The 27,737-nt window shown below is 33.4% G+C and overlaps 1 protein-coding gene across 5 annotated transcripts in view; it reads right to left on the bottom strand.

The window, feature by feature from the left end:
- Positions 1–27,737, bottom strand: part of LOC111155719 (F-box and WD repeat domain containing 7) — a 230,656-nt gene that overhangs the window by 11,444 nt on the left and 191,475 nt on the right. For 4 of the 5 annotated variants that reach the window (XM_022516066.1, XM_022516057.1, XM_022516076.1 and 1 more), the window contains 4 exons: positions 17,974–18,056; positions 14,823–14,964; positions 5,060–5,194; positions 158–281 (listed from right to left, as the gene is read on the bottom strand). In XM_022516066.1, the coding sequence (XP_022371774.1) occupies positions 158–281; positions 5,060–5,194; positions 14,823–14,964; positions 17,974–18,056 (484 nt within the window). Of the gene's footprint in view, positions 1–157; positions 282–5,059; positions 5,195–14,822; positions 14,965–17,973; positions 18,057–20,495; positions 20,928–27,737 lie in introns of those variants that run through there. The other variant, XM_022516087.1, reaches the window with a different exon arrangement.

Raw genomic sequence — 27,737 nt, 5'->3', positions numbered from 1 at the left:
GATTCTTTGATAGGCTGCCAAAGTTCTTTTCTCAATTATCCACTACTTTAGTCTACATGCACATAAAACTTCTAATTTTTACTTTTTCTATTTGCTTTCTGAATCACTTTGCTTTTTCAAAGTATAAAGATCTTCTCTTTGTGATTTTGAACCTTACCCTCTTCTTTGCATTTCTCTCTCCAGAGAAGGTTGTCTTCAGCCAAAATTCTCCAGTAGCGACACGTCTGAGCCGCTTGTAGCAGGTCTTTGGGTTCCAGGAATGAAAGCACATAAAGTGCCAGCTATGGAAAGGAAAAAGCATAATATACCCATGTTTTAAATATATATGTGTGTGCGTGCGTGCATGTGTGTGTGTGTGTGTGTGTGTGTGTATGTTTAACATATAAATAATTAACTTATCTAGAACAATCTTCTATAGAATGAAGTACTTCTAGATAAACGTAATATAATTCTACATTCTATTTTCTTTAATTACAAAAGGGAGTACTTTCTAATAGTCAACCTTAAATATATACCAGACTTAAAAAACTTACTGTATTGGTTTTTATGAACTTCACTCCACCAACTTCACCTCTTCAAGGAATACTTATTAAGCCTCTCTGTCTCTGCTTTTGCCTTTGTTCTGTGAGCCTCAACTCGAGAATTCTACCATTTATGTATATAGGTATACTTTACTAGTTGTTTAGATTCTGTGCTTTTCTCTCCCCATGACCAAATAAATTCACTCAAGACAGGACTTAAATTAAGAAATGAGATTTCGGGGTGCCTGGGTGGCTCAGTGGTTTAAAGCCTCTGTCTTCAGCTCGGGTCATGGTCTCAGTGTCCTGGGATCGAGCCCCGCATCAGGCTCTCTGCTCGGTGGGAAGCCTGCTTCCTCCCTCTCTCTCTGCCTGGCTCTTTGCCTACTTGTGATCTTTGTCTGTCAAATAAACAAATAAAATCTTTCCCAAAAAAAAGAGATTTCTAGATATTCTGTGTGACATGATTTCAGATCACTCCTGATAGAGATAATTAATGGTTCTTTACCACAAAAAGTATTTATTATCACAATGATGAACTTTTCAAACATTTATACCCTTTACCAACAATTAATAAATTGCTCCACAGGCATATAAAATTAGGTTCTAATTACTTTACATTGTTTATGGGGATTTTCTTGATGGGCCAGATAGATTTTTGTAGGTTTGAACTAGCTCTTTAGTATATCACTGATTTTAAATTTTGTTTCCAATATTTCCAAACCATCAACTTTTTTTTCAGCATGTATAGTCAATTCAAGTAAATAAGGGCAGAAGAAAGAAGAAGGGAATAGTAGCTTCTGAGTATGCTTATCCAATTAGCCTCACTAATCACATAAAAATTTAAGTTACAATATTAGAATCAAAATGAGCTAAACACAGCAATAAAGTTTAGTTTTCACAGAAATTAAATTATAAGTATTAAAACAAACTATTATTCAAATGGCTAAAGGCCATATGGCGAGTAAAAGCACAGTTTGAATTGTTTTCTGATACTAAACAGTAATTACATGACATAAATTGTGCTTACCCAAGAACTTTGCATATAGAGAGTTCATCATTAATCACATATTTATTGAGTACATTTCATATAGAAAGTACTCCAACCAGTCAGTATTCAATTTAATACTACTACTACTATTTGACAGTAAAAATATTTCTGTGGAATAATCAGTTTTGGTCTATCAGAGAAGCCCATTTAGTCGGAATCATTTTAAATAAAAAGGCATGACTATATATTCAACAAGCTACGTATATGTGTGTATGTATACACATATACAAATACACAAACACATATATATCTCAACACTGTACTTCTTTAGTGGATACTCCATAAGTCACTTAATTTTGAAATTATTCAATCTATCAAAGCCCGGACAAGTTTCCTCAGTGTCAGTATACCAGTAATGGGAAAGCACCATATTCTTTTTCTTCTATGTGAAATTGATATTTAACATAAAAATTATCAGGCACAAAGTTATACTCGTGGAAAAGAGATGCTATTTAGTGCCCAAGATATTTAATATGGTCACATGAAAAAGGCTCTTCTTTGCTTAGTTATCCAGTAGAAATCATGTAATTCACAGAAACAGTCACTGGATCTTAAAGGTTAGAAAACAAATCCAGAGCACCTTAGATTTCAAAGGTACATCCCAAATCATCAGTTACAATATCCTTCATTACCGGTGACTGTGAGATCACCTAGTCTAAGGTCTGTCTGCTTTAAAGAGTAAAGAAATACTTAGGCGCTAAAGAATGTTGAAGTGCTAACCCCACAGGTAACTGGCACACTTTCCTTTAAAATAGCAAAGAACCTAACTCAACCATGAACTTCAACTTATTCTATTTAAATCTAATCAGTTCTATTCAAAACATCTAAGTATTTCAGAAAACACACACAGCAAAATAAAAAATATGAATAAGAAAATCAGAACCAGTAAAAATATAAATCAGAAAAGGAGGTTTAAACCAGGGGAAAGTAGAATACAAATATACTGGCAACAGTATCTTACATGGTTTTTTAATTAAACTGCCAAGCAAAAAGGGAATGGTAATTAGTTACACAATTCTTAGTGTTTATTATGGAAGAAGTATACCAGATCCTCAAAGGAAGCAAGGTTTTGTCAAGCGGGGCTCCTTACAGGGACCAGAGAGTGGGCACTGTCCTGAACTACATCCTTAAAACACCAAAGCAGGGAATTACAGGTTTCTTCCAGCCAACTAAAATGGTGTGGCTAATGCAGTTTTCTATTCATTTGTCCTAAAGGTAAAATCTAGATAGTAATTCCTCCTAAGGACTTCCACTAGACAGAAGCTCTTAAGTTGAAAATCTGTTTCATAAAATTAACTTTTCTTTGACCAAACTTGAAATTTCAGTGTGAGTCGCCCTTTTTTTGTTCTTCTCTTATGTAACCTACATTAGAGACCACCATGTTATACTTGAGAGGTAGATAATACTTGCCCAGAACTGCTATATTTCCATGGATTGAACTAAGTTGAAAGAGGGAGGGAAAAGAATAAAGAAAATGTTGGCTGATCCTATGTTAAGAATTTAAGTTTTACTCTAGGCCATCTACTATATCACTATGCTTTTCTTGGTATTCACTTACAAAAATAAGGATAATGCTGTTTATCACAAGCCTCCCATGTGAGACTAGTGAGATTTTTTCAAGGTTTTGAGATTAATATGTGTTGGTAAAGAGCTTTGAGATCTGTTGAAAGGAATTATATGAAAATTATTTTAAGTCCATTTCCTGACATGAAGGTAATGTTTTAAATAATAATAGTACATAGTCTCTAATAAGATAATAGTTTCCTCAAAGATTTAGACCTATACCATTATTTCTCCACATATTAAAAAAAAGCATTTTTTTTCAAAATAGGAAATGCTTCCTACTAGTTGAAAAAAAGGAAAACACAGATGATCTGCAGAGTCAGAGCCCTCTCTCATTCTTCTATCTACGCTTCCTTCTATTTCCTCAGGCAATATTTAAAAGGAGAGTTAGTCCAAGAAAATCTTTATTACATTTACATCAGTTATCAATAATTTGTGCTTAATTCTTAGACTCTTAAAAATATTTCATATTCTCCTGACTTTGAATCACATTTTTGAGTGTTCAAAAGTTATTATGCAAATACAAATAAAGTAAAACAAAATAATCACCACTCATAGAGATAAGGGGACAAACGAGACTATGCAGAAGTCTGTATATTAAAAAAATACTACCTTCTAAAATAAGGAGGACAGCCAAGGAAACCATGATATATATACCATAATAATATCAGAGGTGACTAACTTCACTTTCAGTCAAATACTTATGAAAGTGCTACCTACTATGAATGTTCTTCTGGAAGCAAAGAGAGTTTATATCATTTCCTAAGCCAATTCCATTCAAAGGGTTCAGTTTTAGAATGAGCCAGCAAGAGTAAAAAAATTCTTTCTAGGACAATGCAACTTTTTTTTTAACCACTGTAAAAAATCATTCCAAAGCAGTAACATTTTAGTTTGTCTTTTTTTCCTGGAGTAATGCTTAGTTTCATACATTAAATATGATAAAACTATTTTACTCATATCCGATGTGAAATTATTTTTGAGACGATGTTTAATATCCATAGGATATTTAGAATGGTTATTTAAAAGAGTTGACTCCTTTCATATTTGAAGTTTCCAGATCATTTTCAGTGGTATATTACTGTTTAATATATTGTCTTCTTAGCTGATATATAATTAGTGGCACATATATAATTTGTGAAAATATAAACCATGGTGACATTGATTATTTAATTTTACATTATTTGTTTGCAGACAGAAATGAAACTGTGAAGCATATAACATCCGTAAAAGAACTACATCTAAGCTAAAAAACAAATGAGCATAAATGATTCCAAAAGAAATGCTATAAAGATATAATCAATGCAGGAAATCTATGATTGTGTGTGTGTGTGTGTGTGAGAGAGAGAGAGAGAGAGAGAGAGAGAGAAAGATGGGGGCAAGAAAAGGAATGATCAGTAGAAAAAGATATACATGTGAAATTCCGTATTTTTCAAAACAATTACACAATGTAAGTTAACAGAACTATAATTTATAGAATCACAAAACTGTTAAGGATTATTAGGGACTTTGGATAAATAAACAACAAAATAAGAAAAAAAAACACTGCTGTTTTAATAAAATCAGAATTTCTAAAAAAATCTACTACTATATATAATAAATGTACCATGACAACTAAAGGCCGGACTTTAAATAACCTGGGGGAAAAAAATCGAGATAAAGAAATAATCAAATTAATGGAACTCAATAGCTTAATCTCATATATGACTTACTGCAGTGGTGGAAAGAAGTCACCTAATAAGTCCATAAATATACTTTAATCTGAAAATGATATTATTAAGTCATGGCAGCTTATCATTTACAACCTAATTAAGAGTGTTAAACCGACAATACTGAATACCATAATTAGCATGACCATGTTTAAAGATGGTTGCTGTTGAGTTATATTTTCAAATAGCACCCAATGAAGACTATAATTGATAACCCTTACCTCTTTAGGAAGCAAGGAAATGAAGTCTCGCTGAAACTGGGGTTCTATCACTTGCATCATATGTTTTACTTGGGTTGGTTCACAACTATCAATAAGCTCATCTAAAGCAAGCAATTTCTCTGGTCCACTCCAGCTCTATGAAAAGGGAAGCAGAAATTTTTATTACTTTAATAGATATCTCAAATTACAAGCTCATAAAGGAAAACCACATTTACACATAACATAAAAGGTGGCTACTTATAGCGAAATTTTCTCCAGAAGTCATTGATGTGATAATCAATTAGTCTCATCAAATTTACTAGCTACCTTTATTTTTTTTAATTTAAAAAAGCCATGGTTTTGACAAATATTTTTGCACTATGTTATTTATTACAAATATGATATGTTCATGTACCATCAAGATATTGGCTGAGAAACCAAAGTTTTATCCGGAAACATCAATTTGGCTACTGAGTAAATAGGGTATTTTGAAAGATGATCTTCCTTTCTCTGTATTCTTTCTAGTGGGCACCATAAAATTTTTGATAGTGTTAATAAGGCACTCATCTGAGAGTTAAGAACCTGGCAGCATCATTTAGAGAAAAATTAATAACTGGATATACTGCACATCTGACAAGTGCCTTCCACAAAATAAAAGAGCTTTGATTTATTATGTGAAAATAATTTCAGATAAGAAGTAGCAAAAATATAAAACAGTAACTAACTTAGTAATAAAATTAGAGTATGAACAAAAGGATCAGAAACAAAGCACTACATTATGGAAAAACAAAAACACATCATAATACTTTTAAAAATATGAGCTACTTTAAACTAGACTAGGGGATTATTTAAAACATCTTTTTTTTTTTTTTTTTTTTTGCCAGTGAGGATCATCTGCACAGAAGAGCCATGATTCTTAAGAGGAAAAATTAAAAAGCTATGTGACTAATTTAAAATGTTAGAATCCCCCCCAACAATAATCATGTAAAACATTTATTTTTCTTTAAAAAATTTATTTATGTATTTGCCAGAAAGAGAGAGAGAGTATGCACAAGCAGGGGGAGCGGCAGGCAGAAGGAGAAGTAGACTCCCTGCTCAGCAGGGAGACCAATGTGGGGCTCAATCCCAGGACCCTGGAATCATGACCTGAGCTGAAGGCAGATGCTTAAGTGACTGAGCCACCCAGGCACCCCCACATAAAACATTTAAATAGCCTTGTAATATTTAAGTGAAAGAACAACCTTGAGTAGGATGATTTAGGTACATTTGTGAATTATTATGTCCATTTTGGAAGCAGGTTAAGAGAGAACAATAGGTGGGGTTTGGAGCTAGAAGGATCTGGATTTTAACATTCCATTTCTTGCTCAAATTAGGCACCTGGATCTTATAACATGTGAAATAGATAACAACCGAAAACTGAGATATACTGAGGATACAGGAAGCCTTATTTAGAATACTTTTTAAAAGTACATAAAAAATATTTTACCCCCTTAAAATCTACAATGAATTTCATTTCTTCTTTTCTATCATAAAGTGTAGATTATGTTAATACTATCAAACATTTCAGCCATATTCCTCCCATAGTACTTACCACAAATATTACCTTATTGAATCAAAAAGCCCTGGGAAACATTCGCATTTTACCCCCAAATATAAGGAAACCCAGGTTCTAATAAATCATATTCTTTCATTTCTACATATACACGCACCTAGAACATTCACCCTTCTCAGTTAGGGTGAGGACACACAGAAATAAAAAATACTCATATGCATGTATCTGCATACACATGACCAATTAAAAGCAGTTAATTTAAAGTTTGATCGTCTTGTTCAGTTTTCCTTACACAGCTTCAAATCCTGGTTTAAAAATTTATCTCTTTGACAAAACTTAAACTGTGATGTTAAGTGTATGATCAGAGCACTCATCTCTGATCATTTAGTATTAATACTATAAAGTCTGATTTACTGATTTACATTCCTCTCAGGACTGAAGGTGGGCTTTTATAACATGTTGTGCCTCTGCATCTATATAAGGATTCATGGACACTACTATACGGACATGCCAATGTGGGTGATGGACAACTTATGCTAACTAGATTAAAATGCAGCTTTAAGTAACTCTATAGCATAATAATTTTTTAAAGATTTCATTTACTTATTTGAGACAGAGCAAGAGAGAGAAAAAGCAGGAGGGGGGTGGTCAGAGGGAGAAGCTGACTCCCAGCTGAGCAGGGAGCCTGATGTGGGACTTGATCTGGGGACTCTGGGATCATGACCTGAGCTGAAGGCATATGCTTAACTGACTTAGCCATCCAGGAGCCCCTAATGCAAACTTTTTAAACCCCTTTGCATATATGAATGCCTGCCCTAGAAATAGTTTTTGGAAGTGTTTATGGTTAAATTTTAATATGAAAATAAGGGTATCATAGGTAATCTTTTACAGTGAAAAGTGAAAATCTTTTGACATATTACTACTCTATATACTTTACATAGATTAATGACATTAATAGCTACTATGAATATTTCTACTTTAAGGTAATATACATATTTGATGTTTCCTTTTTTCAATTAATGTATTGTTACTATTTTCTTAAGAAAGAAAGGAATAGAAAAACATTATCAATACATGATATATAAGTGCGTCTTTCATCAAGGATTTTAGGAGATAGGGTGTAGAATGAGAAAAGACAGAACAGAAGACAAATAGCTGATTCCTACCTTAAACACTAAAAACTATGTCAGAAATTTCTATATAAATTTCTATATACTTAAGGAAAAGTCCATGACAAAAACTATGCCTGCATAAATGATTTTTTAAGATTTTATTTATTTGAGAGAGAGAGAGAGAGAGAGAGCACAACAAGCAGGGGGAGTCACTGGAGGAGAAGGAGAAACAGGTTCCCTGCTGATCAGGGAGCCTGATGTGGGACTTGATTCTAGAACCCTGAAATCCCGACCTGAGCTGAAGGCAGATACTTAATCGACTGAGCCACCCAGGCACCCCAACAATGTTTTTGTTTTAAACACTATTTGGGGGCATGTGAGTGGCTCAGTCGGTTAAGAGGCTGCTTTCAGCTCAGGTCATGATCCCAGGGTCCTGGGATCAAACACCGCATCAGGCTCCCTGCTCAGCAGAGAGCCTGCTTCTCCCTCTCCCAGCTGCTCTGCCTACTTGAGTTCTCTACCTACTTGTCAAATAAATTAAAAAAACAAAAATACAAAAAAAAAAAAAACTTTAAAAAAATAAAAATAAACACTAGTTGGGGTTTAACAAGTCAAATAAAAAGCATACCTTGATTTAAATTATATATACATTCAGCAGAGGGTACTTTGTGACATTTTATTGAAAAGTACACCACAGACAAGGATGAGCAACATAGGCTGTAAACTAGATGGTAAATGAGACTGTTTCCACAAGCACATATATTCAACAGTCTCATTGCTCATTAAAATCACATCTCTTTGATGGTTCAAACAAGGGTATGAGCCATACAGATACTTTCCTCTCTCCAGTCTGGATTTCTTCCTTAACTCCAGACCACTATATAAAATTGCTTACTCGATATGTATTCTAAGATACGTAATAGAAACAGCATTTCCATGATCCTTCTCTTCAAATATGCACATCCACAATCCTCCCTATTTCAGTAAAATGTAACTCCATTCTATTAGTTGCTCAGGCCAAAAACACTGGAGTCATCCCTGACTCTCCCATTCTCACCACTGTTAGATGGTACCGGTCCATCAACAAATTTAAAAGTCTTTTTTTTTTTTTTAAGATTTTATTTAACAAATTTAAAAGTCTTAAACTTCAAAATATATCAGAATCTGACCATTAACTACATTCGTCTAGTTACTTTTATCTCTCACCTGGATTATTCCTATAACCTTTTAGTCTCTCAGCTTCCTACCTTTGCCCTCCTCATTCTGTTCTCCACAAAACAGTGATATTCTACTTAAAACCCTCTACTGGCTTCCCACTTCAAAGCAAAAACCAAAATCTTTAGGTTTGCCTACAAGGTTCTAATTTCCTACTCCTACCCCTCTTGTTTCCTCACTTTAGCCATAAACACATCAAGCATTCTCTGCTTCAGAGCCTTTTAACGTGCTACTCCTACAACATTCTTGCCCTTGATATCCACATGGCTTGCTTCCTTCCTTCCTTCTGAGACCTACTCTGGACAACCTTTCTAAAATTGCAAACCAGTTCCAACACTCTCCTCCCCATTCTACTCCCCTCCTGACTATAAGTTCTGTGAAAAAAAGGGTTTTGGTCTGTCTTGTTTACTACTGTGTCCCAAATCCAAAGTAGAACCTAGCACCTGACAGGAGCTCAGAAATGATTTGCTGAATAAATAAATGAATCCCCAAAGAATCAGGAAATACCACACCACCACAATCTCAAAATTCTCTCCAGAGAGTATTTCTAGTATTTATATTTGACAGTATTACTAGAACTTACTTGTTTAGTCTGGTTCCAAGACTGGTTCCAAGTTCCAAATTTTATATACATACATGATTTACCAGCAAAAAGTATGTATTAACTTGAAAACCTAGCATTTAATGACTATATTAAAACAAGTAACAACAACCCACACCAACCTTTAATGAGGAATAGTGGAAAGAGCACTGAATTGGGGCTCAGAAAACCCAACTTCTGGAGAACATACTGCCACTAATTAGACTACAGTTTAACCTCTGTGGGCCTTAGTTTCTTTATCTGCAAAAGTGCTGCGTAATTCTGATAATGTTTTTATTTCTGTTCTAAAAACCAGTTGTCCTGGATAAAAGCATCTACCTTTGGTTTTTCATAGTAAAGTTATCTGAGAACATATTTAAGGGGATAGGAAAAACATTCCAAACTCGAAGAAGATCAAGAGAAACAAAGCTTGCTTTGTGGGCAAAATTGCAACTGCAAACTTGAAAACTCTCCATGTAAGTGCTATTTTATTTCAGATAATTAGAAAATACAGGTAGGAGAAAAGAATATAAGGAGCACCGAACTGTAATCAGAAGCTTGGGTTTCACCAGTAAATTCACTATGCAACCATATGAAAGTCCCTTAATTAATCTCAGAGACCCCACTTGTTTAATAAGGGGCTTGGTCAAGGCCAGGGTCACCCAGATGCTGGTTGGGGAGGGTTAAGGATCAGAGTCCTATGACTCGCCATTAGAGAATCTGATTCAGTGGTCAAGGTGGGGCTGAGGACATTTTATGTTTTAAATAAACAACTCATCCAGTACTGATGCAAGTGATTAATAAACCAGTAGTTGTTACTACTTTGGACGATCCCTATAACCCATTCACACAAACATTTTATGACTTTGGCCAGTACTGTGCCTGAATTTCACATAGTCAAGAACTCACTTCTTAAGACTTTTTAAAACTCTTCCTCATACAAGGTTTCTTGCTCATACTGTCTCAAATACAATTGCAAAGTAATACTAAATTCATTTTCTTTTGGCATTATCCTGTTTTAATATTTTGTTGACTAGCAAATAAAAAAGACCAAAATAAAATAAGCTAGAGAACATGTACAATTTCTAAGCATTAACATGGAACTATATTAAATCTTTCAAGAGAGTATTTTTATTTCACTTTTAATTTCAAAACACACAAGTATTTTCTACTTTATCATTTAAAAAATATTTTGGGTGCAAGTATTTTCAAAGTACTTTCACAGTTTTAATGCAATGCAAATTTGTTTTGATTAAAATAATGTTAATAATGTTAAGCTAGTAACATTTGTATGAAGCTGTTTTTAAAAGCCCCTTTTTTAGACCTCAGAAAAACTAAGGCTTGCAAAGTTTATTTCTTGACCAAGAGAGGAAACTAATATTTATTGAATCTCTGCTATACTTCCAAATGAAGCTTTAAGCACATTTATATGTTGTCTCCTGTTTGACAACTTTTTAGTGTTATACCTGTTTTACAGAGGATTAAAATAAGGCAAGAGTGATTATATAATACCACCAAAATTCCCTAGTATTAGGAGGCAAAGCTAAAATTTTTACTAAGATCTTTTTCTTCTAAGTTATATGTGTTTCTCATTATAACAGGATACCTCTAAATATAATTTCAACGTAAGATAATGCTAATGTTACTGGTGCCTTTACTTACTCTAAAATTTTCAAGTAACAAACCCATATATTAACACCCAAATGCACAAGCAAACAAATGGCCAATCCTCTGCCCCGAAATTAGCAACCTGAAACATCAATCTGGCTGCCAAAAAAAGCAGGATCCATGGCTACTAAATATTTCCACAGTACAAGATTTCTGTTTTTTTTTGTTTTGTTTTGAATTTCCACTTCTATATTGCAGTGGTATTTTGTTTCAATTTCCCATTATCCAAAATGGTGTATCATTTGTTCTCATTCAATTTATAAATTGAGTACAGAGTACTTTGTCAGAATAGATGGAGCTGGACCGAAACAATGCTGTATCACTGCCTTAGGAGCAATAGCAGAACAGTAAGGGGACAAGCGCTCTCATTTTGCTTGTTATGCAACGGAAAAGTCCTCATTAAATACCCCCACAGCACCTCTGTAGAAATCATGCCAGTTTAATTATCCCTCAACATAGCACATAGGTCAACTCATGACTCCCTGACTTTACTATGAAATTATATCTCTCTACATGTTAGGCATGAAAGCACTGTAAGCTCTGAGGCAAGTGATTCATCTCTAGTTCCTTTGGTGCCAGCCCTGAAAATAAAGGGCAATGCCCAACAATGAGGCCCTGGGTCAGAGATGGATATAGTACTCAAAGGATTAAGGTCCTGATATACCTGTCTAGTTGGCCTTTTGTTGTTATGCAGCTATATGCTGCAGAATATTTACCTGAAAAAATACATATAGTACTACACCTGCAGGGATAATTCTACCTATTATTCCTATTAGCTAAGAACAAGTTGTCTTCACTACATCTACTTGTCATATGAAAAGCAATCAAATGGGCTTTTTTTTTTTTTAAACAGAACAAAAGCTAACCTAATATTCTTTAGTTTAATGAGTCTTACTAATTCTAAGAAATGATTTTTTTAAAACAAAAACATTTCTGAAGATAGAATGTTTCTAAAAAACCTATGGTCTCTCAGACTTGAGACACAGAGTATGTGGGAACATGTGGACATTTCATCAAGAAAAGTATGAGTTAGGGATGCCTGGATGGCTCAGTTCGTTAAGCATCTGCCTTCAGCTCAGGTCATGATCCAAGGTCCTGGGGTCAAGCCCTTCATCAGACTCCCTGCTTGATGGGAAGCCTGTTTCTTCTTCTCCCTCTGCCATTGCCGCTTCTTGTGCTCTCTTGCTCTCAAATAAATAAATAAATAAATAAAATCTTAAAAAAAAAGAAAAGAAAAGAAAGAAAGAAAAAGCATGAGCTAGCTAAATAGGCAAGCATTATACAAAGACCTTCCTAAAATACCCCTCACTGCAAAATAAAGCACAAAGGGTCCTGGGATCAAGCCCTAAGTATGAGTCTAGGTTCCCTGCTCAGCAAGGGGCCTGACTTTGACTCTCCCTCTGCCCCTCTCCTGCACATGCTCTAAATAAATAAATAAAGTCTTTAAAAAATGCTATGAAATCAGCTTCTGCATTACTCTCAAGTGCTGTGCTGCTCTCACTGTATATATGTGCAAGCATGACAACACACATCTACATTTCCATCTCCTTGGCTTAATCAAAGATGATAAAAATCTTTAAAGTAATTCTTTAAAAGTGTGAATGTCTGAGTCCTATTTTGACCTCTTACTGATGGATAAATTTCTTATCAAAAGGATATGGTAAAAAAAAAATTTTAATTGAGTGCATGCATAGGAAAAATTAATTAAAAGTTTTAAAAAATCAGGAACCTAAGGCAATGGAACTGGGAGGAGGAGAGGGAATAATCCTTGGGGAGAGGTAAATTTAGTCATTTTGTGACTATGAAAACAGAAAAAAAATTTTTTGTAATTTTAGTTGTTCATAACATCACAATAAGAATAATACACAAACTTTCATTCCTCTAACCCACAGATTCTCAGTCTCACACTGGTGACATTTTGGTCCAGAGAACAGTTTGCTACAAGAGGCTGTCCTTTACATTGCCCCTACCCACTAGATGCCAGCAGTGTCCTGCCCTCCACCCCATCAGTTGTAACAACCAGAAATGTTTCAACAGAGGGAAAAATCTGCCCCCTGTTGAGAACCACTGCTCTAACCTTTCAGTTACCAACTGAAAAAAAAAGGTTACCCTAGTTTCTCTGAAATCACCTGAAGGGCAGAAAACAATTTTAAAAACCCATTTAAAAGCAACATTGATTCAAGTGAGTTTTCTAGCTATAGAAGAAAAAGATTAGGACATTTATTTAGATTTTGCCCAGGAATTTAATATATAAGGATTTACACAATGGACACCTTAAAAATCTGAAATATCAAATAAAGTATCTTCTTTTTCCCTTATGCATTTTTATTCCCTTATACATTCATAAAATACCACCAATTAAGCAGCTGGAGGTAAGGAAATATACTCATTTTTACATTAGTGCCATCTAATATCAGAGATAGCTTCACTTTACATAATTTATATTATTTAGTATTTACAAAGAATAATTAAGCAAATGCTTAATCTAGGTCAACAATTTTGCTAAATACTTGATTTATATGCATTATCTCATTGGAAGAAGAAACAAATTAATTTACTATCACTATCATGAGTTATAAAATTCCTAACAGAGGTTTGGTTGTAACCAATCTTCCCGGTAAACTTTCAAAGACTACATGCCAGTAAAATACAGTAATCAGAATTTTAACACAATAAGCCACGTACAAGCACGGCACAGATGAAAAGAAGCTGTATCAACTCTTGGAGACTACTAGGGTAACAGTGATGGGTAAGTCACCACCTGTGACTACTAATTAGCAGAGTTCCTACATTACTCCTAAATGTCTAATTTCCAAACACTACATTTTATTTATTTTTAAAAACATTTATTTATCTGAGAAAGTGTGTCCGTGCACACATGAGTGACGGGAGGGGCAAAGGGAGAAGGAGACAGAATCCTCAAGCAGACTCCCTGCTGAGCATGGAGACTGACAAGGTGCTCAATCCCAGGCCCTGAGATCATGACCTAAGCGGAAACCAAGGATTGCCTGCTTAACGAACTGAGCCACCTGGGCAACCCCCAAGCAATAAATTTTAGAAAACAAGTACATTCAGCAACCCCAGAAACCCAAACATAAAGGAGAAAAGGAAGAAAGGTCTTATTATCTAAAAAGCAATAAAAAATGCAAATGCACACTAATACAAAACAAGCACTGGATTCTCTCAATTGATACACTTAAAAATTAAAATGACCTCCCTTATTTTCAATAGCATTTTTTTATTGACAAACACTTCACATAACATAAAACTCACCATTTAAAAGGTACACTTAAATGATTTCCAGCACACCTATCTTGCTGGGCAACCATCATCACTAATGACTCCAGAATAGTTCCATCACCCCCAAAAGAGATCCTGTACTTATAAGCAGTTAGTCCCAATATCCCCTCACCAATCTCATTGCAATTACTAATCTATGTTCTGTCTTTATGGATTTGCCTGTTCTGGATATTTCATGTAAATATAATAATGCAATATGTGGCCTTTCGTGTCTGGCTTCTTTCACTTAACATAATGCTTTCAAGGTTCATCCATGGTGTAGCATGTAACAGTTCCTTCTCATGGCTGAGGAATAAATCCATTATTTTTTGCAGCAATTAAGTGAAGCATTTCAAGTACTGTGTTTAGACATGTCACCTGAAACATTTTCAGCCATTCCTGGAGGCCTGTAGGTGGTTGGACAGATGTAATTCGGCGTCGTTGTTGCCCTTGGCCATTGGCTGCTCTCAGGTCTCCAAATGTTGTTGGTGTTGCTGAACATGGTACAAGCCCAGTGGTACTACAAAAAAAAAAAAAGAAAGAAAGAAAGAAAAAAAAAACCCACAAGAGAGGAAACAAAGATAGGCATTTATTAACAATAATGGACTTTAATTTAATAAGAATATGATCTGGCATATTTCGAACATCAATAAAATTATTACTTTTATTTGCTTATTCCCAGAGAGCAAGGATACACAAAATCTAGTCTGCTATTCTTAGAGTAGGTTTCCTGCCTCCTACATAGCCACCTGTTATTATCCCAGCAATGTTAATTGCAACCAAATGACAGAATCTCTATGGCAAAACTGCAACTTATTGATACATATAAGTAATGTTAAAATATATCCTTAGAAGATACAGTTCCCATCTCTCTTATGACCACTCCTTAGTGACTTAATTAAAGAAAAGTTTAAGTTTCCCTAATAAAAAGACCTATAAAGCTTACTAATGTTTTTAAAAATTCATACGTAGAAGCAGTATGCTCAAATATTTTGGACATTTCACTAGATATGTTCTGAATTATTTATAATATTTATTTTTCTCCAACTTCCCACTGTTGTTCATAAAGCTTAGCCTAGATGACATTTGACAAGAACAAGCCTTGATTAGACATAGATTTACTCAAAACAGTTAAATATTGAAAACTTACTATGTTATATGTAAAAATAAATAAAATGAGATGATCTAAATACTTTAATCCAATAATTTAAACTCTGAGACATTAAAGGAAAAAAAACCCTGAAATTGAATTCTGTCACTAGTAAAATGAAAGAGTTAAGACTAGATGATTTATCTCTAAAACTGTCCAACTTTCCTAAAAATGACTAATAGCAGAACAAGTATAGTTATAACTAAGTTATTAATATCTTAAGCTTTACCTTCTAATTTCAATAATAATTAAATCATTTAATCTTCAGGTAAATACTGAGTATCTCTATTTTAGAAACACTTTGAAAAAAAAGTGTACAAAGATTCATAATTACATTTGTAAAATAATCTTCAATTTATTGAGCTATGATAATAAAGTGTTTTAAATCCAAAGAACATACAAATTATATCCTAATAGCTCAGTATTTGGCCCTGATAAGTTACTAATGAAACAACTCCCCAATTCTTTACTATCCAACATATCTCATTATTTTGTTTAAAAAATCTATCTTAGTAACCAGATTTTACAGAAAAATCTACAGATCTACCACATTTAAATCTTTTAACATTATACACCTATGATAATCTCTAAAATACAACAATTAAATCTATCTTCCTTCCTGTCTATCAAATTTCAAAGGTAAGCTCATTTTCTTCTCCAAAATGAAACACAATGTGATCATAACTTAAATTTTCTAATAAAGAAGATGGAAAATCAGTTTCATTCTTATTATTAGAAAATCTGTCAAAAAAAATTAAAAAACACCAAACATATACTGACAAAGTCTCCAAAAAGACATGGAAACCAATATGCTGTTTGGTTTGCTTTGATAAGATAATGTTAAAAGTGTTAAAAGGCTGAAAACAGAACTTGTACCTTTTCAGGTGCTTTCTCAATATAAAAAATAAGCAACTAAAGGCAAAATTTTATTAAAATGTGTTCTCTAGTAAAAATTCAGTATTTATTTACAAGTGACCTTAAAAACAACTGAAAATTTTAATACCTTTGTCCTGGTATCAGCCATATTAATAAAAGGCCAAAATGATACGGCTGACTGGAATCTACACATTAAAAATAGTACATTTTTAACATTAAACTCAACTTTCTCATCTAAGAAATACTTATCAAGACTAGAAGAAAAAAGCAAAAATGAAGTGAAGAGTTTCACTTGTCTCTCTTATCACTCCACACCCTCTGGTGGAGGTGCCCAAACACAGTGAAACTGTCAAAAGGCAAAGGGCAAGTAAGAGAGAGGGGGACGGGACAAATCGACACGGGGAAATCACACAGAAAGCATTTCTTGAATAAACAGGAGATAGTTTTATTTTTCTCTTTGTATCATCTCTGCATTTTTTGCATATAAAACTAATTATTATGATTTCTAAATTTCACAGAAGAGCATTTGAAAAAAATTTGTCTACAACTGAATGAAATAAAAATATAAACTCTGGGGAAAAAAAGAAATGCAATCTCTAACAATGCCCAATCACAGAAACTTAAGTCTGAGCAGTGTTAATTTTATTGCATCTTATATAATAAGCGTAACTTTAAACCAAAATATTTAGGGAAAAAAAATGTCACCATCACGAAGTTCTTATTGCTTCTAGAGCTAACTTTTATTAAGTAATTTGAAGTGACAATTATCCAAAGAAAAGCAAAAAAAGCTCTGAAGATACTTTTGTCATTTAAATTTTAAAATACCACATTCTGAATGACATCCAAAGCCATTTTTAATTGGCTGGGTAATAGATATTGTGCTTAAGTTAGCCTAATTAGCATGAGAGAGGGAAAAGTTTTATATTGATGCAAAATCCAAAAATGATGGAAGGTGCACAAAACAAGACTACAATTGTATGTAGTTGTTATGGAAACTATTTCACTGGTGTGGAAATATATGTGTTAAAAACATAAGATCTACCAAGCAAATAAAAGGGGATTTCTAAAACAGTAAGATTTATTTAGTAACTGTGAGGTTTATTTCTCTGCTAATAAATGTATCTTCAACTTTGCATATATAAATATCTATCCTAGAATAGCTGTTGCTATAGTAACAAGATATATTTACTCATATTCACATTTTAGAATTTACTTTTCAAAATTCCTTAAAATCTGTCATTTAAAAATTTTGTTCATAACAGAAATTCCGCTTGTGTCTTATTTCAAAGTATTAGTAAGAAAACACAGGCTATAGTGATGGTCATTCTTCTTACTTAAAATTATGTATTTCTCGATTTTTAGTGATCTCAAAATGTGTTAGAGTCAACAGTAGTAGTGACATTATAATTCTTTGAGAATAAACTGGAAGAAATGTTTTTGGAATCACCACCTCTTTAAAGAAACAAAAATCATGAGAGAATCAATTATTGTACTTAATATTACCTTGTATATTCTGAGACTTTGCATGGTTTCTTTCCCAAAGAAAAAGAGCGGACCTCAGAACCATGGTCTAATTTTCTTTTCATCTATAAGGTAAAGCAAATGAGATAGATTTAAGAAAAAAAATCACCTGTCCCAACTATCAAATCTTAACATTAGCACTGGCAATAGTGAAAAAAATTCTTAAATTTTCACATGCCTAAATTTTCATTATTTAGGCATAGTTAATGTATGTAGAAAATAAATGCTTCATGGTTTCTTCTACTAGTTCTACTTTGTTTTACTCTTTAAAGATTAGGAAGGTGAATTTCCCCCTCTCCAATATTATATCCAGAAGAATAGCATATGCTGATCTAAAAATTGATATTCATCATACATAGTCCTTGAGAGTGATATGCCTTTCACATTTTCCAGTTTAAGAAACAACATGGGGGAAAATGTCATGTTAATACACATATTACAGAACCATATTTACCATGTCTCTCTTAGTGATCATCATTTTCCTTTAAAAACATATTTTCAAGATAAAGGGGACAACAAAATTCAAAATTTCAAAACCTGAATGGAAGTAACAGTAATTGAATTTAAAACACACAGGTTATTACAAAAGTGTAAAGACAACGATGTAAATAAAATGATCTTGAAAAGTAATTATATAAGGCAAAAGCAATGAATATGGGTAATGAGGGGAGTAAAAAAGTAAATCTATAACAGGAGAGAAGTCTGGAGTTGGTATAATAAAGGTGGAAAAAAAGCCTATAATTGATATTTACAGAGAATATAACTTCACTGACAGATGCTCACTCAGGACAAAATATTCTAACTTGAAAAGCAACAAGAAGATTTTAAAAGAATGAGTTAAATATCTTCGTAAGGTATATCCAACATATACAGTTTTTAAGTATTATGCTATGTATGTGTAATACTGTAAATATATTCAGAATTGCATTTTGTCAACATCAAAATTGAAATATTTATTTTTTATATTTCACCATCCGTTAACTGAGGTCATCTACCTATAGATCTGTTATAAAACTAGAAAATAAGATCGGTTAAGATTCAACTTTTTCTACTTCAACAGCCCCCTCAAGATTTGTGTCTTCTAATTAATTACTGTACCACTGAAAATTATGGGGAAGGGGGGGAGACCCAATGCGTGATAGACAGCTATCCTCATTTTTTAATAAGGTGAAAACCCTTGCTTTGCAGCAGACTTTTTTTCTTACCTACTGCCTCACAGGGAAACATCATAACACAGCATGCTACATTATAAATACTAAAAAGAACCAACGAGACTCAAAAAATTTTTGAACCACACTCTGGATAATAAAGACTATGTTTTTATCATCATGAAAAAGTCTTCCAAAATACAGGGACCATCTTATGATATCAGGGGCTAGAGTAAGGGTACAACAAGCTCATCCACAATTTTTACCTTAGTTCAAGAAATACCTCCTGGAAAGAAACGGAATTGGTCTTATTTCAACCCTTTGGAAGTTTCTGTACTCATTACATCGTTTTAAAGTGATTCCTCTCAAAAACCATTATTTTCTTTCTCCAAACAGTTTTAGTAAAAAAGAAAAATAAATATATAAGCTTTAATATATAGATAGCCACGTGCTTCCATGTATATAAATTATAGACACGTAGACATACACGCAAATGTATCTATCAGGAAGGTCAGTCAGTACAGATCACCTTAAAAATCTAGTTTTTTCCATAACTTCCACAGATTCTTATTTTCAAAATTAACATGAGAAACTTTGATATTCATTCTAATTAAGTTGTAATACTGGCTTTTAGAACTTCCCTGGGTATCTTGTAAATACACATTGGTGCAAATGCTATTTGCCACCAAAAGCAAACTTTATTTCCATCTTAGAAACCCTTCAATGAATAAAAATGCCCAAAAGACATATTGAGGGAACCATTTAGAAAGGATTTTTTATCTTCAGAATATTTTACTAAATAAAGCACTTTCTGTAGGACTACAGAAGTCTCTTAAATATTATATTGTTTACTGAACATCCTGACTTTAGAACCAAAAATTAATTCTGCAATTTTTTAAGGGGCATGGAAAGTAAATACGACCTTTTAAAATCTAAGTCCTAAATATTCTAGTGATTCTAGACTTTAAAAGAGTCAGTTAAAGAAAAAAGAAAAGAAATATATATGTATATAAGGTATAGAAAAATTAAAGGCAGAAGATTCACTAAAAGCCAACTAAGGGTAGAGTATTTCCAGGTCAGCATTTAACGGAGCCACATTTCCAAAGTCTAAATATATTTTTAGTGAAAAATTTCCAGATTAAAATATTCATTTTACTTTAAATTTAAAGCTGTTTACAGCTTACGTTGTCTTTGCATTATTTGCTTACATTCACGTTATAAAACAGAATACCAGCCATCCAGCCACCCACCAAAATTAGAGGATACTGCAGCCATCTCTGATGATACAGATTTTCCTTCTCAGGCAGGCACACACACACACAATCACACAACACAGAAAGAAAACAGATTACTTACTTTGTAAAAAATCATTTTTAGTGTGCCGTAGAAACCCATATTTTCTGTATTTTTCCCCTTCAGTGATTCTGTGCCCCCGTGTGTCCGGCTGCTTGGCAGTCTCTGACAATATAAACCTTTTTCAGGTAGGTATGTCACAGATTCTAATGTGGACATGCTCAGGCACGTCAGAAAGGGAAGATTAGGGAGCAGAACCGGCAACAAAACTCCACAGTAAAGGCAAATGCAGCTCAGTATCAAACAGCTTCTCGGGACACACATACATACATGCAGCTTGACTGAGAAGAACTCGAGGGAATAATGAGAGAGAACCGAGAAGATTATTGGAGGAGACTATGCCCTGTCAAAGCCTTGACTGAACAGATTCCTCCCTCAGCAGCAGAGGGATCAGATTACATCTTCCCTTGAACACAGAATGGTGCAGTCCAGGATTCAGCAATGCAGACTGCACATCAATTATATGGTGATCCGCTCCAGGGAACCCGTAAGCACACAACGCACTGAACAGAGGGAGGATGTGGGCAGCGAATGAGACCGCCCCCACACAACAACCCCCTTCCCCTTGCGAACTTTCTGGAGATTATTTTGTATTTTGGAAAACCTGCATTTCGGCAGAGTTTTAAATGGCAAGCCTCCTTTCCACAAATAAGTGCTTTCAGAAACATTCTGAAAATGGAATATATTTTCCATACAGTCTTCCCAACAGAAGCAAAGCAGGCTATTTCCACTAACTGTTATCCTATTGCAGTCCTGGCACAGACTGATCACATTTTTCAAGTAGTTTAGATGATAGAAAATGAGCAATCCCAGAGGGAGAAATTAAATAGTCTTTGGGGGGATTTACAATAAAGTAGACCAGTTTGGAGCACATAACATTTGCAGAAATTATGTAATAAGTTATATTTCAACTTGCATATTTCTTATATTAACATTTAATGAAAATATTCCCTATGTTTTTCCATTTCACTCATTTAAAAACATATCAAGAAAATTACCACACACTTCATCAATTCTTAGTAATCATGACAATTTATTTTTAAGACTATCAGGTTGGTATTAAGTGTATAAAGTTTGGCCAAAAGGTTCCATTTCTCCAAAGAAGCAAAAACTGGGCTCATTGGAGAGTTTTAACCTTATTTGTGAATTAAATCTTGAGTAAACAAGAAGCACTGGACTTCTACCTCCAAAATTATTTTGAGAGGAAGGTATATTGCTATCTTTAAAAAAGCATTTTACATAATAATAAAAAATACCAAAGTTTGCCCGAAGGCAACCTTTTTCTCAGAACAACTACTTCACAAATCTAGATATTTTATCTCGCAACTTGCTACACAACTAGCTTCAGAGGCAATTATAAGATTCCTTGGACTAGAAAGACCCATTATTAAGGGTCTAGTTAATTAACTCCTACCCTCCCCATTAACATTCTTTATTACAAGTAAACTGTGTGCCTATAGTTATTTAAGTACTTAAAAAGTTTGCTCAGAAAAAAAGAAATACTATTTGGACTTACTACATTTTACTACTCTCTGCTATGGTTAACGAATGACTTTCATTAGGTAAATGATTTTAAATGCTATATAAAGTAGTTACCGTAATTTTAAAAATAAATATGTTTACCTTTATAACTAAGACATTAAGTCAGTGTAATGTCTTTTACTTTAAAACATAAATGAAATAAGATAATCTAAAATTTTATGAAGATATATATCTTGGGTCTTCTGGAAATAACATTCTCTGTATAATCTTTTTAAAAAAATCTGACTCTTAAATTCTTACCCTCAGAAACAATTATGTACATGTACCCAACAAAAAGTTAGTTTTCTAAATAAACAATAAGCTTATTTCAAAGGAAAGTTCTTTTTAGGAAAAAAAAATCCAACTGTTAGGAATATACCCATAAACCCTTTTGTTAGAAGATTCAGAGCACTCAAATATTTAAAAAATAATAATAATGCAAAGTTTTTTAAAAAAAAGTAAAAAAAAAAAAAGTAATTTCCCATTCACCACCTGCCTCAATTCTGGGCTATATCAAGAAACTAATTATAAAATGAACACCTGAAATTTTCTCTAAAATTTTTCAGTGGTAACTAGCTTATTAGAGGACAATGTATATCTTGACTTCAATTGAAATCATGTCCTCTCTCTAAATGAAGTAACTTTTCCAAATTAAGTCCTCTCAATTGAGGACAAAGACCAACTTTAATAAACCATGGTCACTCTCAAAATCTAGGGTATTTAAAGAAGAAAATAACTTAATTTTGTATATTCAAAGGAATGTTCTTATGGTTACAAAGTTCCTTTTATGGGATGAAGTTATGGGAAAACCTGATGCTCACAAATGTGTATTTTTATGTAAGTATATATATTCATGTTTTATTTTTGAATAGGCAAAATATTTACTTGATTCAAAACTGGAAATGATAATCAAAAATTATATACTGAAAAGACTTTCTACCACCTGACATCCCCATCTTCTGTGGATCCCATTTGATAATAATCTTTATTAGTTTGTCCTTTAAGTGAGAATGTGTATGTTTATAAGTACTCATGAAGACTTTATTTTCCCAAATATTTCAACAACTCTCCCTACTATTTTGTTTACAATGTTAATTTGAACTGTGAAGAAAGAATTTGGCAAGCAAAACTAGTCAACCAAACCTCTAACCAGATTTCAAAAAAATTGAATAAAAATAATTTTTAATATTCTCTGAAGTACTATTAACCAAAGTTGTGATCTATTAATTTCATCATAATCTATACTTGAACAAAGCAAATGAAACCATTCTCCATTCCTATTTCTGAGAGTCTTGGCTAAAATACAGATGTTTAAAACTTTATTCAAAGATTTAAGTTTTTTAGTAGTACGAATGAAAAGGCCTTTCTGTATGTTAGCTATAGCTATCTCTTTTTTATCCTTGGGGTACACAGGAACATTTCAAAATTGACATCAGTCCATAAGCTATGTCAATAAGTTTCAGGAAAAAAAGTACTTTAAGCTCTATGCTAGAATGTTAACTAGTAAGTTCAATGAAAAAAAGATTAGATAGTCAACTATATTACAGCTAGACAATACCTGTGTTTGTCACTCAAATTTTTAGAATCACTATCTCAATGTATTAGGTATATTTTCAATATAATAAAGTACATTTTCATGTAATTTCAGCTAAGCAACGAATTTCCCATCCTATAAGCCTTACTGGAATCTATTAGTAAGGGGAGTGACTGCTAATTCAGACCCAATGCTCACCTCTATCACAACTCCATTGAACTAGATACATGAATGAGAGCAGTTACTTAAGAAACAAAGAAAGATATGAAGATGTACTGCCCCAGAGTCTAGGACTCTGGGAAATAAGGCAGTAGAATGATTAACCTGTGAACTAGCATAAAAGAAATGGCTCCTTCTGAAAAATTAGTTGGGATGACTAAGTTTTTAGAAGGGCAAGTTGTAGTTATGGGCATAAACCAAAACTAATCTACATGTGAATAGTGAGAAAAATATAAACAGTAAAGCAGTCTTCACTGAATCATGTATCTTCAGAGATATATCTTTATACATGGTGTCAACAGGGGAAGCAGTAATAATTTTCCCACTTGACTCTGAATTCATTATTTCCATTTTAAATAATTATTTTATTATTATGCTTATCATACCTCATTGTTATTGTTTTAATACATCTTCTTCCACTACCATCTACTTCTTGAAGGTTCCCATCTTATTCTAAGCCACAGTAGAAAAATGATACATACTAAATAATGTTTTTGAATAACTGGTCATATTAGCAAACAGTAGCAACCATATAAGCAAAAGTAGCAACCATGGGACGCCTGGGTGGCTCAGTGGGTTAAGCCACTGCCTTCGGCTCAGGTCATGATCCCAGGGTCCTGGGATCGACTCCCGCATTGGGCTCCTTGCTCGGCAGGGAGCCTGCTTCTCTCTCTGCTTCTCTGCCTGCTTGTGTGCTCTCTCTCTCCTTCTCTCTGACAAAAAAAAAAAAAAAGTAGCAACCATGGCATCATTTTTCTAAAGCATAAATATGTTATAGTTAGTACTAAAAAGTCTATCTATTGTATTAGAATTGATAGTATAATATTATTGGTTCTTTTCACTATCTTGCTAACATTTTCTTTTAAGTAGGCTCCACACCCAGCACAGAGCCCAAGGTGGGGCTTGAACTCACAACCCTGAAATCAAGACCTGAGCTGAGATCAAGAGATGGATGCTTAACTGACTGAGCCACCCAGGTGCCCCTATATTGCTAATATTTAAAGACTTACTTTCATTTTATAATAAAAGAATGTGTTTATAGTCTTATGTCAGTGATTTTATTATTATCACGACAACATTCTTTACTCTGATATTACACTAGAAAAACTACCTACCATAATTAGCTGTCTTGCCCTAGCATAGAATATAGATTAGAGACAGCTCAAAACTTCAACATCAAAGAAAGGAATGTCAAGCATGCTAAGTTTGGAAAAACTTTTTGAAATCTCACTAACCCACTGTCATTAACTTTCTGGGATGTGAGTTCTTTTTTTTTTTTTTTTTTTTTTTTTTTAAGATTTTATTTATTTATTTGAGAGAGAGAGAAAGCACAGAGGGAGAGTAAGAGGGAGAAGCAGACTCCCTAGTGAGCAGGGAGCCCTGCATGGGACTTGGTCCTAGGATTCTGGGATCATGACCTGAGCTGAAGGCAGAGGCTTAACTGACTGAGCCACCCAGGCACCCCTGGGATATGAGTTCTTATTAAAAGGTTCACAACTGAAATTGAAAAGTTAACAGCCTATCCTATCACAGGTATTATGAATTAAAAAAATAGCATGTATGCCCAGCATCTACAGTTTCCCTAGGCAAGCAGGTGGCAGTATCGATCAAGGAGCTATTTCCCACTCTTACTCATTAATTAAGCATTTATTTAGCATCTAGGATTTGTCAGGCACAGGACAGTATATAATTAAGAAAACTTTTTTTCCTCCATTGAATTTATGACACAGAATCGGGTCATCTATACACATCTGACTTTTAGAACTCAAACTGAAATTAGTTCTCAATTAGTTTCTTGAGAATATGTAAAATAAAACAAGGTGAGCCAGATTTAGTTTGAAATTACCATCCAGGTAAACAAAGACTGAGATATTACTGCATTAGAAAAAAAATCACAAACTATATATAACTTTAAAATAAACTTGTTTTGGTAGGGGGGTAGTGCTTATAATAATAATATACAAAATCCTAACCTCAGTAAATCAAAATGCAAATCACAACACAGCTCAGACTGGTTTGAAGAATTTTTAAGATAATTATAATTGTAGGAGTAGTACTTTCATAAATTTTTCTTTTTCTTGAAGCTTAAGGTATTTATAACTATTTACAAAAATGTAGCTCATAAAGATTTGATACAAATAAACTGTAACATTAATTCAAAAACATTGAGTTTTTTCATCCCTTCTAATTAGACCAATTAGTTATCAGATAAACATATGCATATGTATATATCTATATCTATATATATACACACACAAACATGTAGAGTTTGACACAATAATGTAAGTTGATTTTTATTTATTATTATTATTTATTTATGAACATGAGCATTGGAATTGGAGAAACCTGAATTTAAATACCAGATTTGCCATTATTAGAATGCAACCCCGGTAGGGGTTATTTGACCTTTATGAGTTCTGGTTTTTGTAATGGTAATTACCATCTACCTTACCAACCTAACCCACAGTCATTGTGAGGACCTAGGAGATGCCCAGAGTATAACAGATATCCTATAAAATAATAACTGTTATTAACAGGAGAGAAAAGTGAGGTAGAGAATTAAGTGTCTTGCTTAAGGTTATGTAGCTATATTAGAACCTTAGACTCTGGTCCCAAGTTCACTACTTTTAACTCATTTCTATTAGATATGTGACAGCTCAAGTTAAGCTAAAAAAAAATCAGACATTGCTAAAGAAGGGGGAAAAATTACATTTTGCAAACAGCAATTACATATGCAAACTATAACTAAATCTTGATTATTCAGTTCATGGAATAATTATCTGGGTCCATATGACTATGCTTCTGCTAAATGTGGGAAATCTGAAGCAAAGACATGGTAGCGATTGAGGAAAAGGTGACAGAACCCGAAAGATTTAAGTTAAAAATAATTAAGAAATAACCACCTATATCCCAATATCTGTAAAATGCTACTGAGGACAAATAAAAACATTACAGTAATAACCTTTCTCTCCCCAAGATACTTATAATCCAGCTTGTAAGACAAGAAACTAATAGAAAACAGTATCTATCAAGTGCCAAATTGGGGAGTTTAGGAGGTCAGAAAATAAAAAATCATTCCAACAGTCTGAAAATATTTCATATAAAATGCTTTTGTTTCTAAGCTTGAAAGACAGAAGTTTGGTAGATGTTGAGGAGAAAAAAGGAAATCATCCCTTGTGGGCCAAAGATATATGTGGAACTACCACTGTCATTAGCTTGAAAAATTAACATCATCTGTAAGTCTTCTAGTAGTCAGTCTTACAAGGTTCATCAGGGCATAACCTATTTAGCAATATATCTCCATATACAAACATTAAACATTATAGTTAAAATATTCTTTAACTTACTAGTAATGGTTTCTTCAAAAGTACTTTCTGCCATGACTCATTCTCCCATTTTAGGGATAATATGTGTCTTTCTGTACAAGAAGAACTTTACTGTGTGGGTGTAAAGACTGTTGACTTTTTATTTAGTTATAAACACTGACTAATAGGGGGTCCTTCTGTTTCAATAGGCACTTATACAAGATCATACATACAAGCAGCTTGTACTCAAGGGGGGACTGGTGCAGAAAGAAGAGATTTTTTAAATAAATATTCATTCAAACCTTATAATCTCTCCCAAACTTGATGAAAAAACAATAAAAAATATAATTCAGGGCAGTAGGGTACATAATTCATTGACTTTCACCAGTATGTTGGAAAAGGACCTCTGATGTTAAGAAAAAAAAAAATGCATGACTTGCTTGGAAAATTAAACATCTTGTTCTACATCCAGCCCTTTCTCTTCATGGCCTGCCCCTCTAGCCCCAAACTCAAAGCCTCCTTTTAAGGAAAATTCTTCATTGTAAAAAATTTTCAAGTCATAGAAACTGTTCATCATGTCCAGAACTAGGGAAAGGACTACTGTAAAGTAGAAGGTACGTAAGGTTCAAACACGTGATATAAAGTATGGTACTTTGTAGAATAAAT

Source organism: Enhydra lutris, unplaced genomic scaffold (assembly GCF_002288905.1).
Source record: "Enhydra lutris kenyoni isolate GAN:26980312 unplaced genomic scaffold, ASM228890v2 scaffoldscaffold3, whole genome shotgun sequence".
Lineage (NCBI taxonomy): Eukaryota > Metazoa > Chordata > Mammalia > Carnivora > Mustelidae > Enhydra > Enhydra lutris.
The sequence above is the reverse complement of the archived record's forward strand: the minus strand, read 5'-3'. Positions and strand labels throughout refer to the sequence as shown.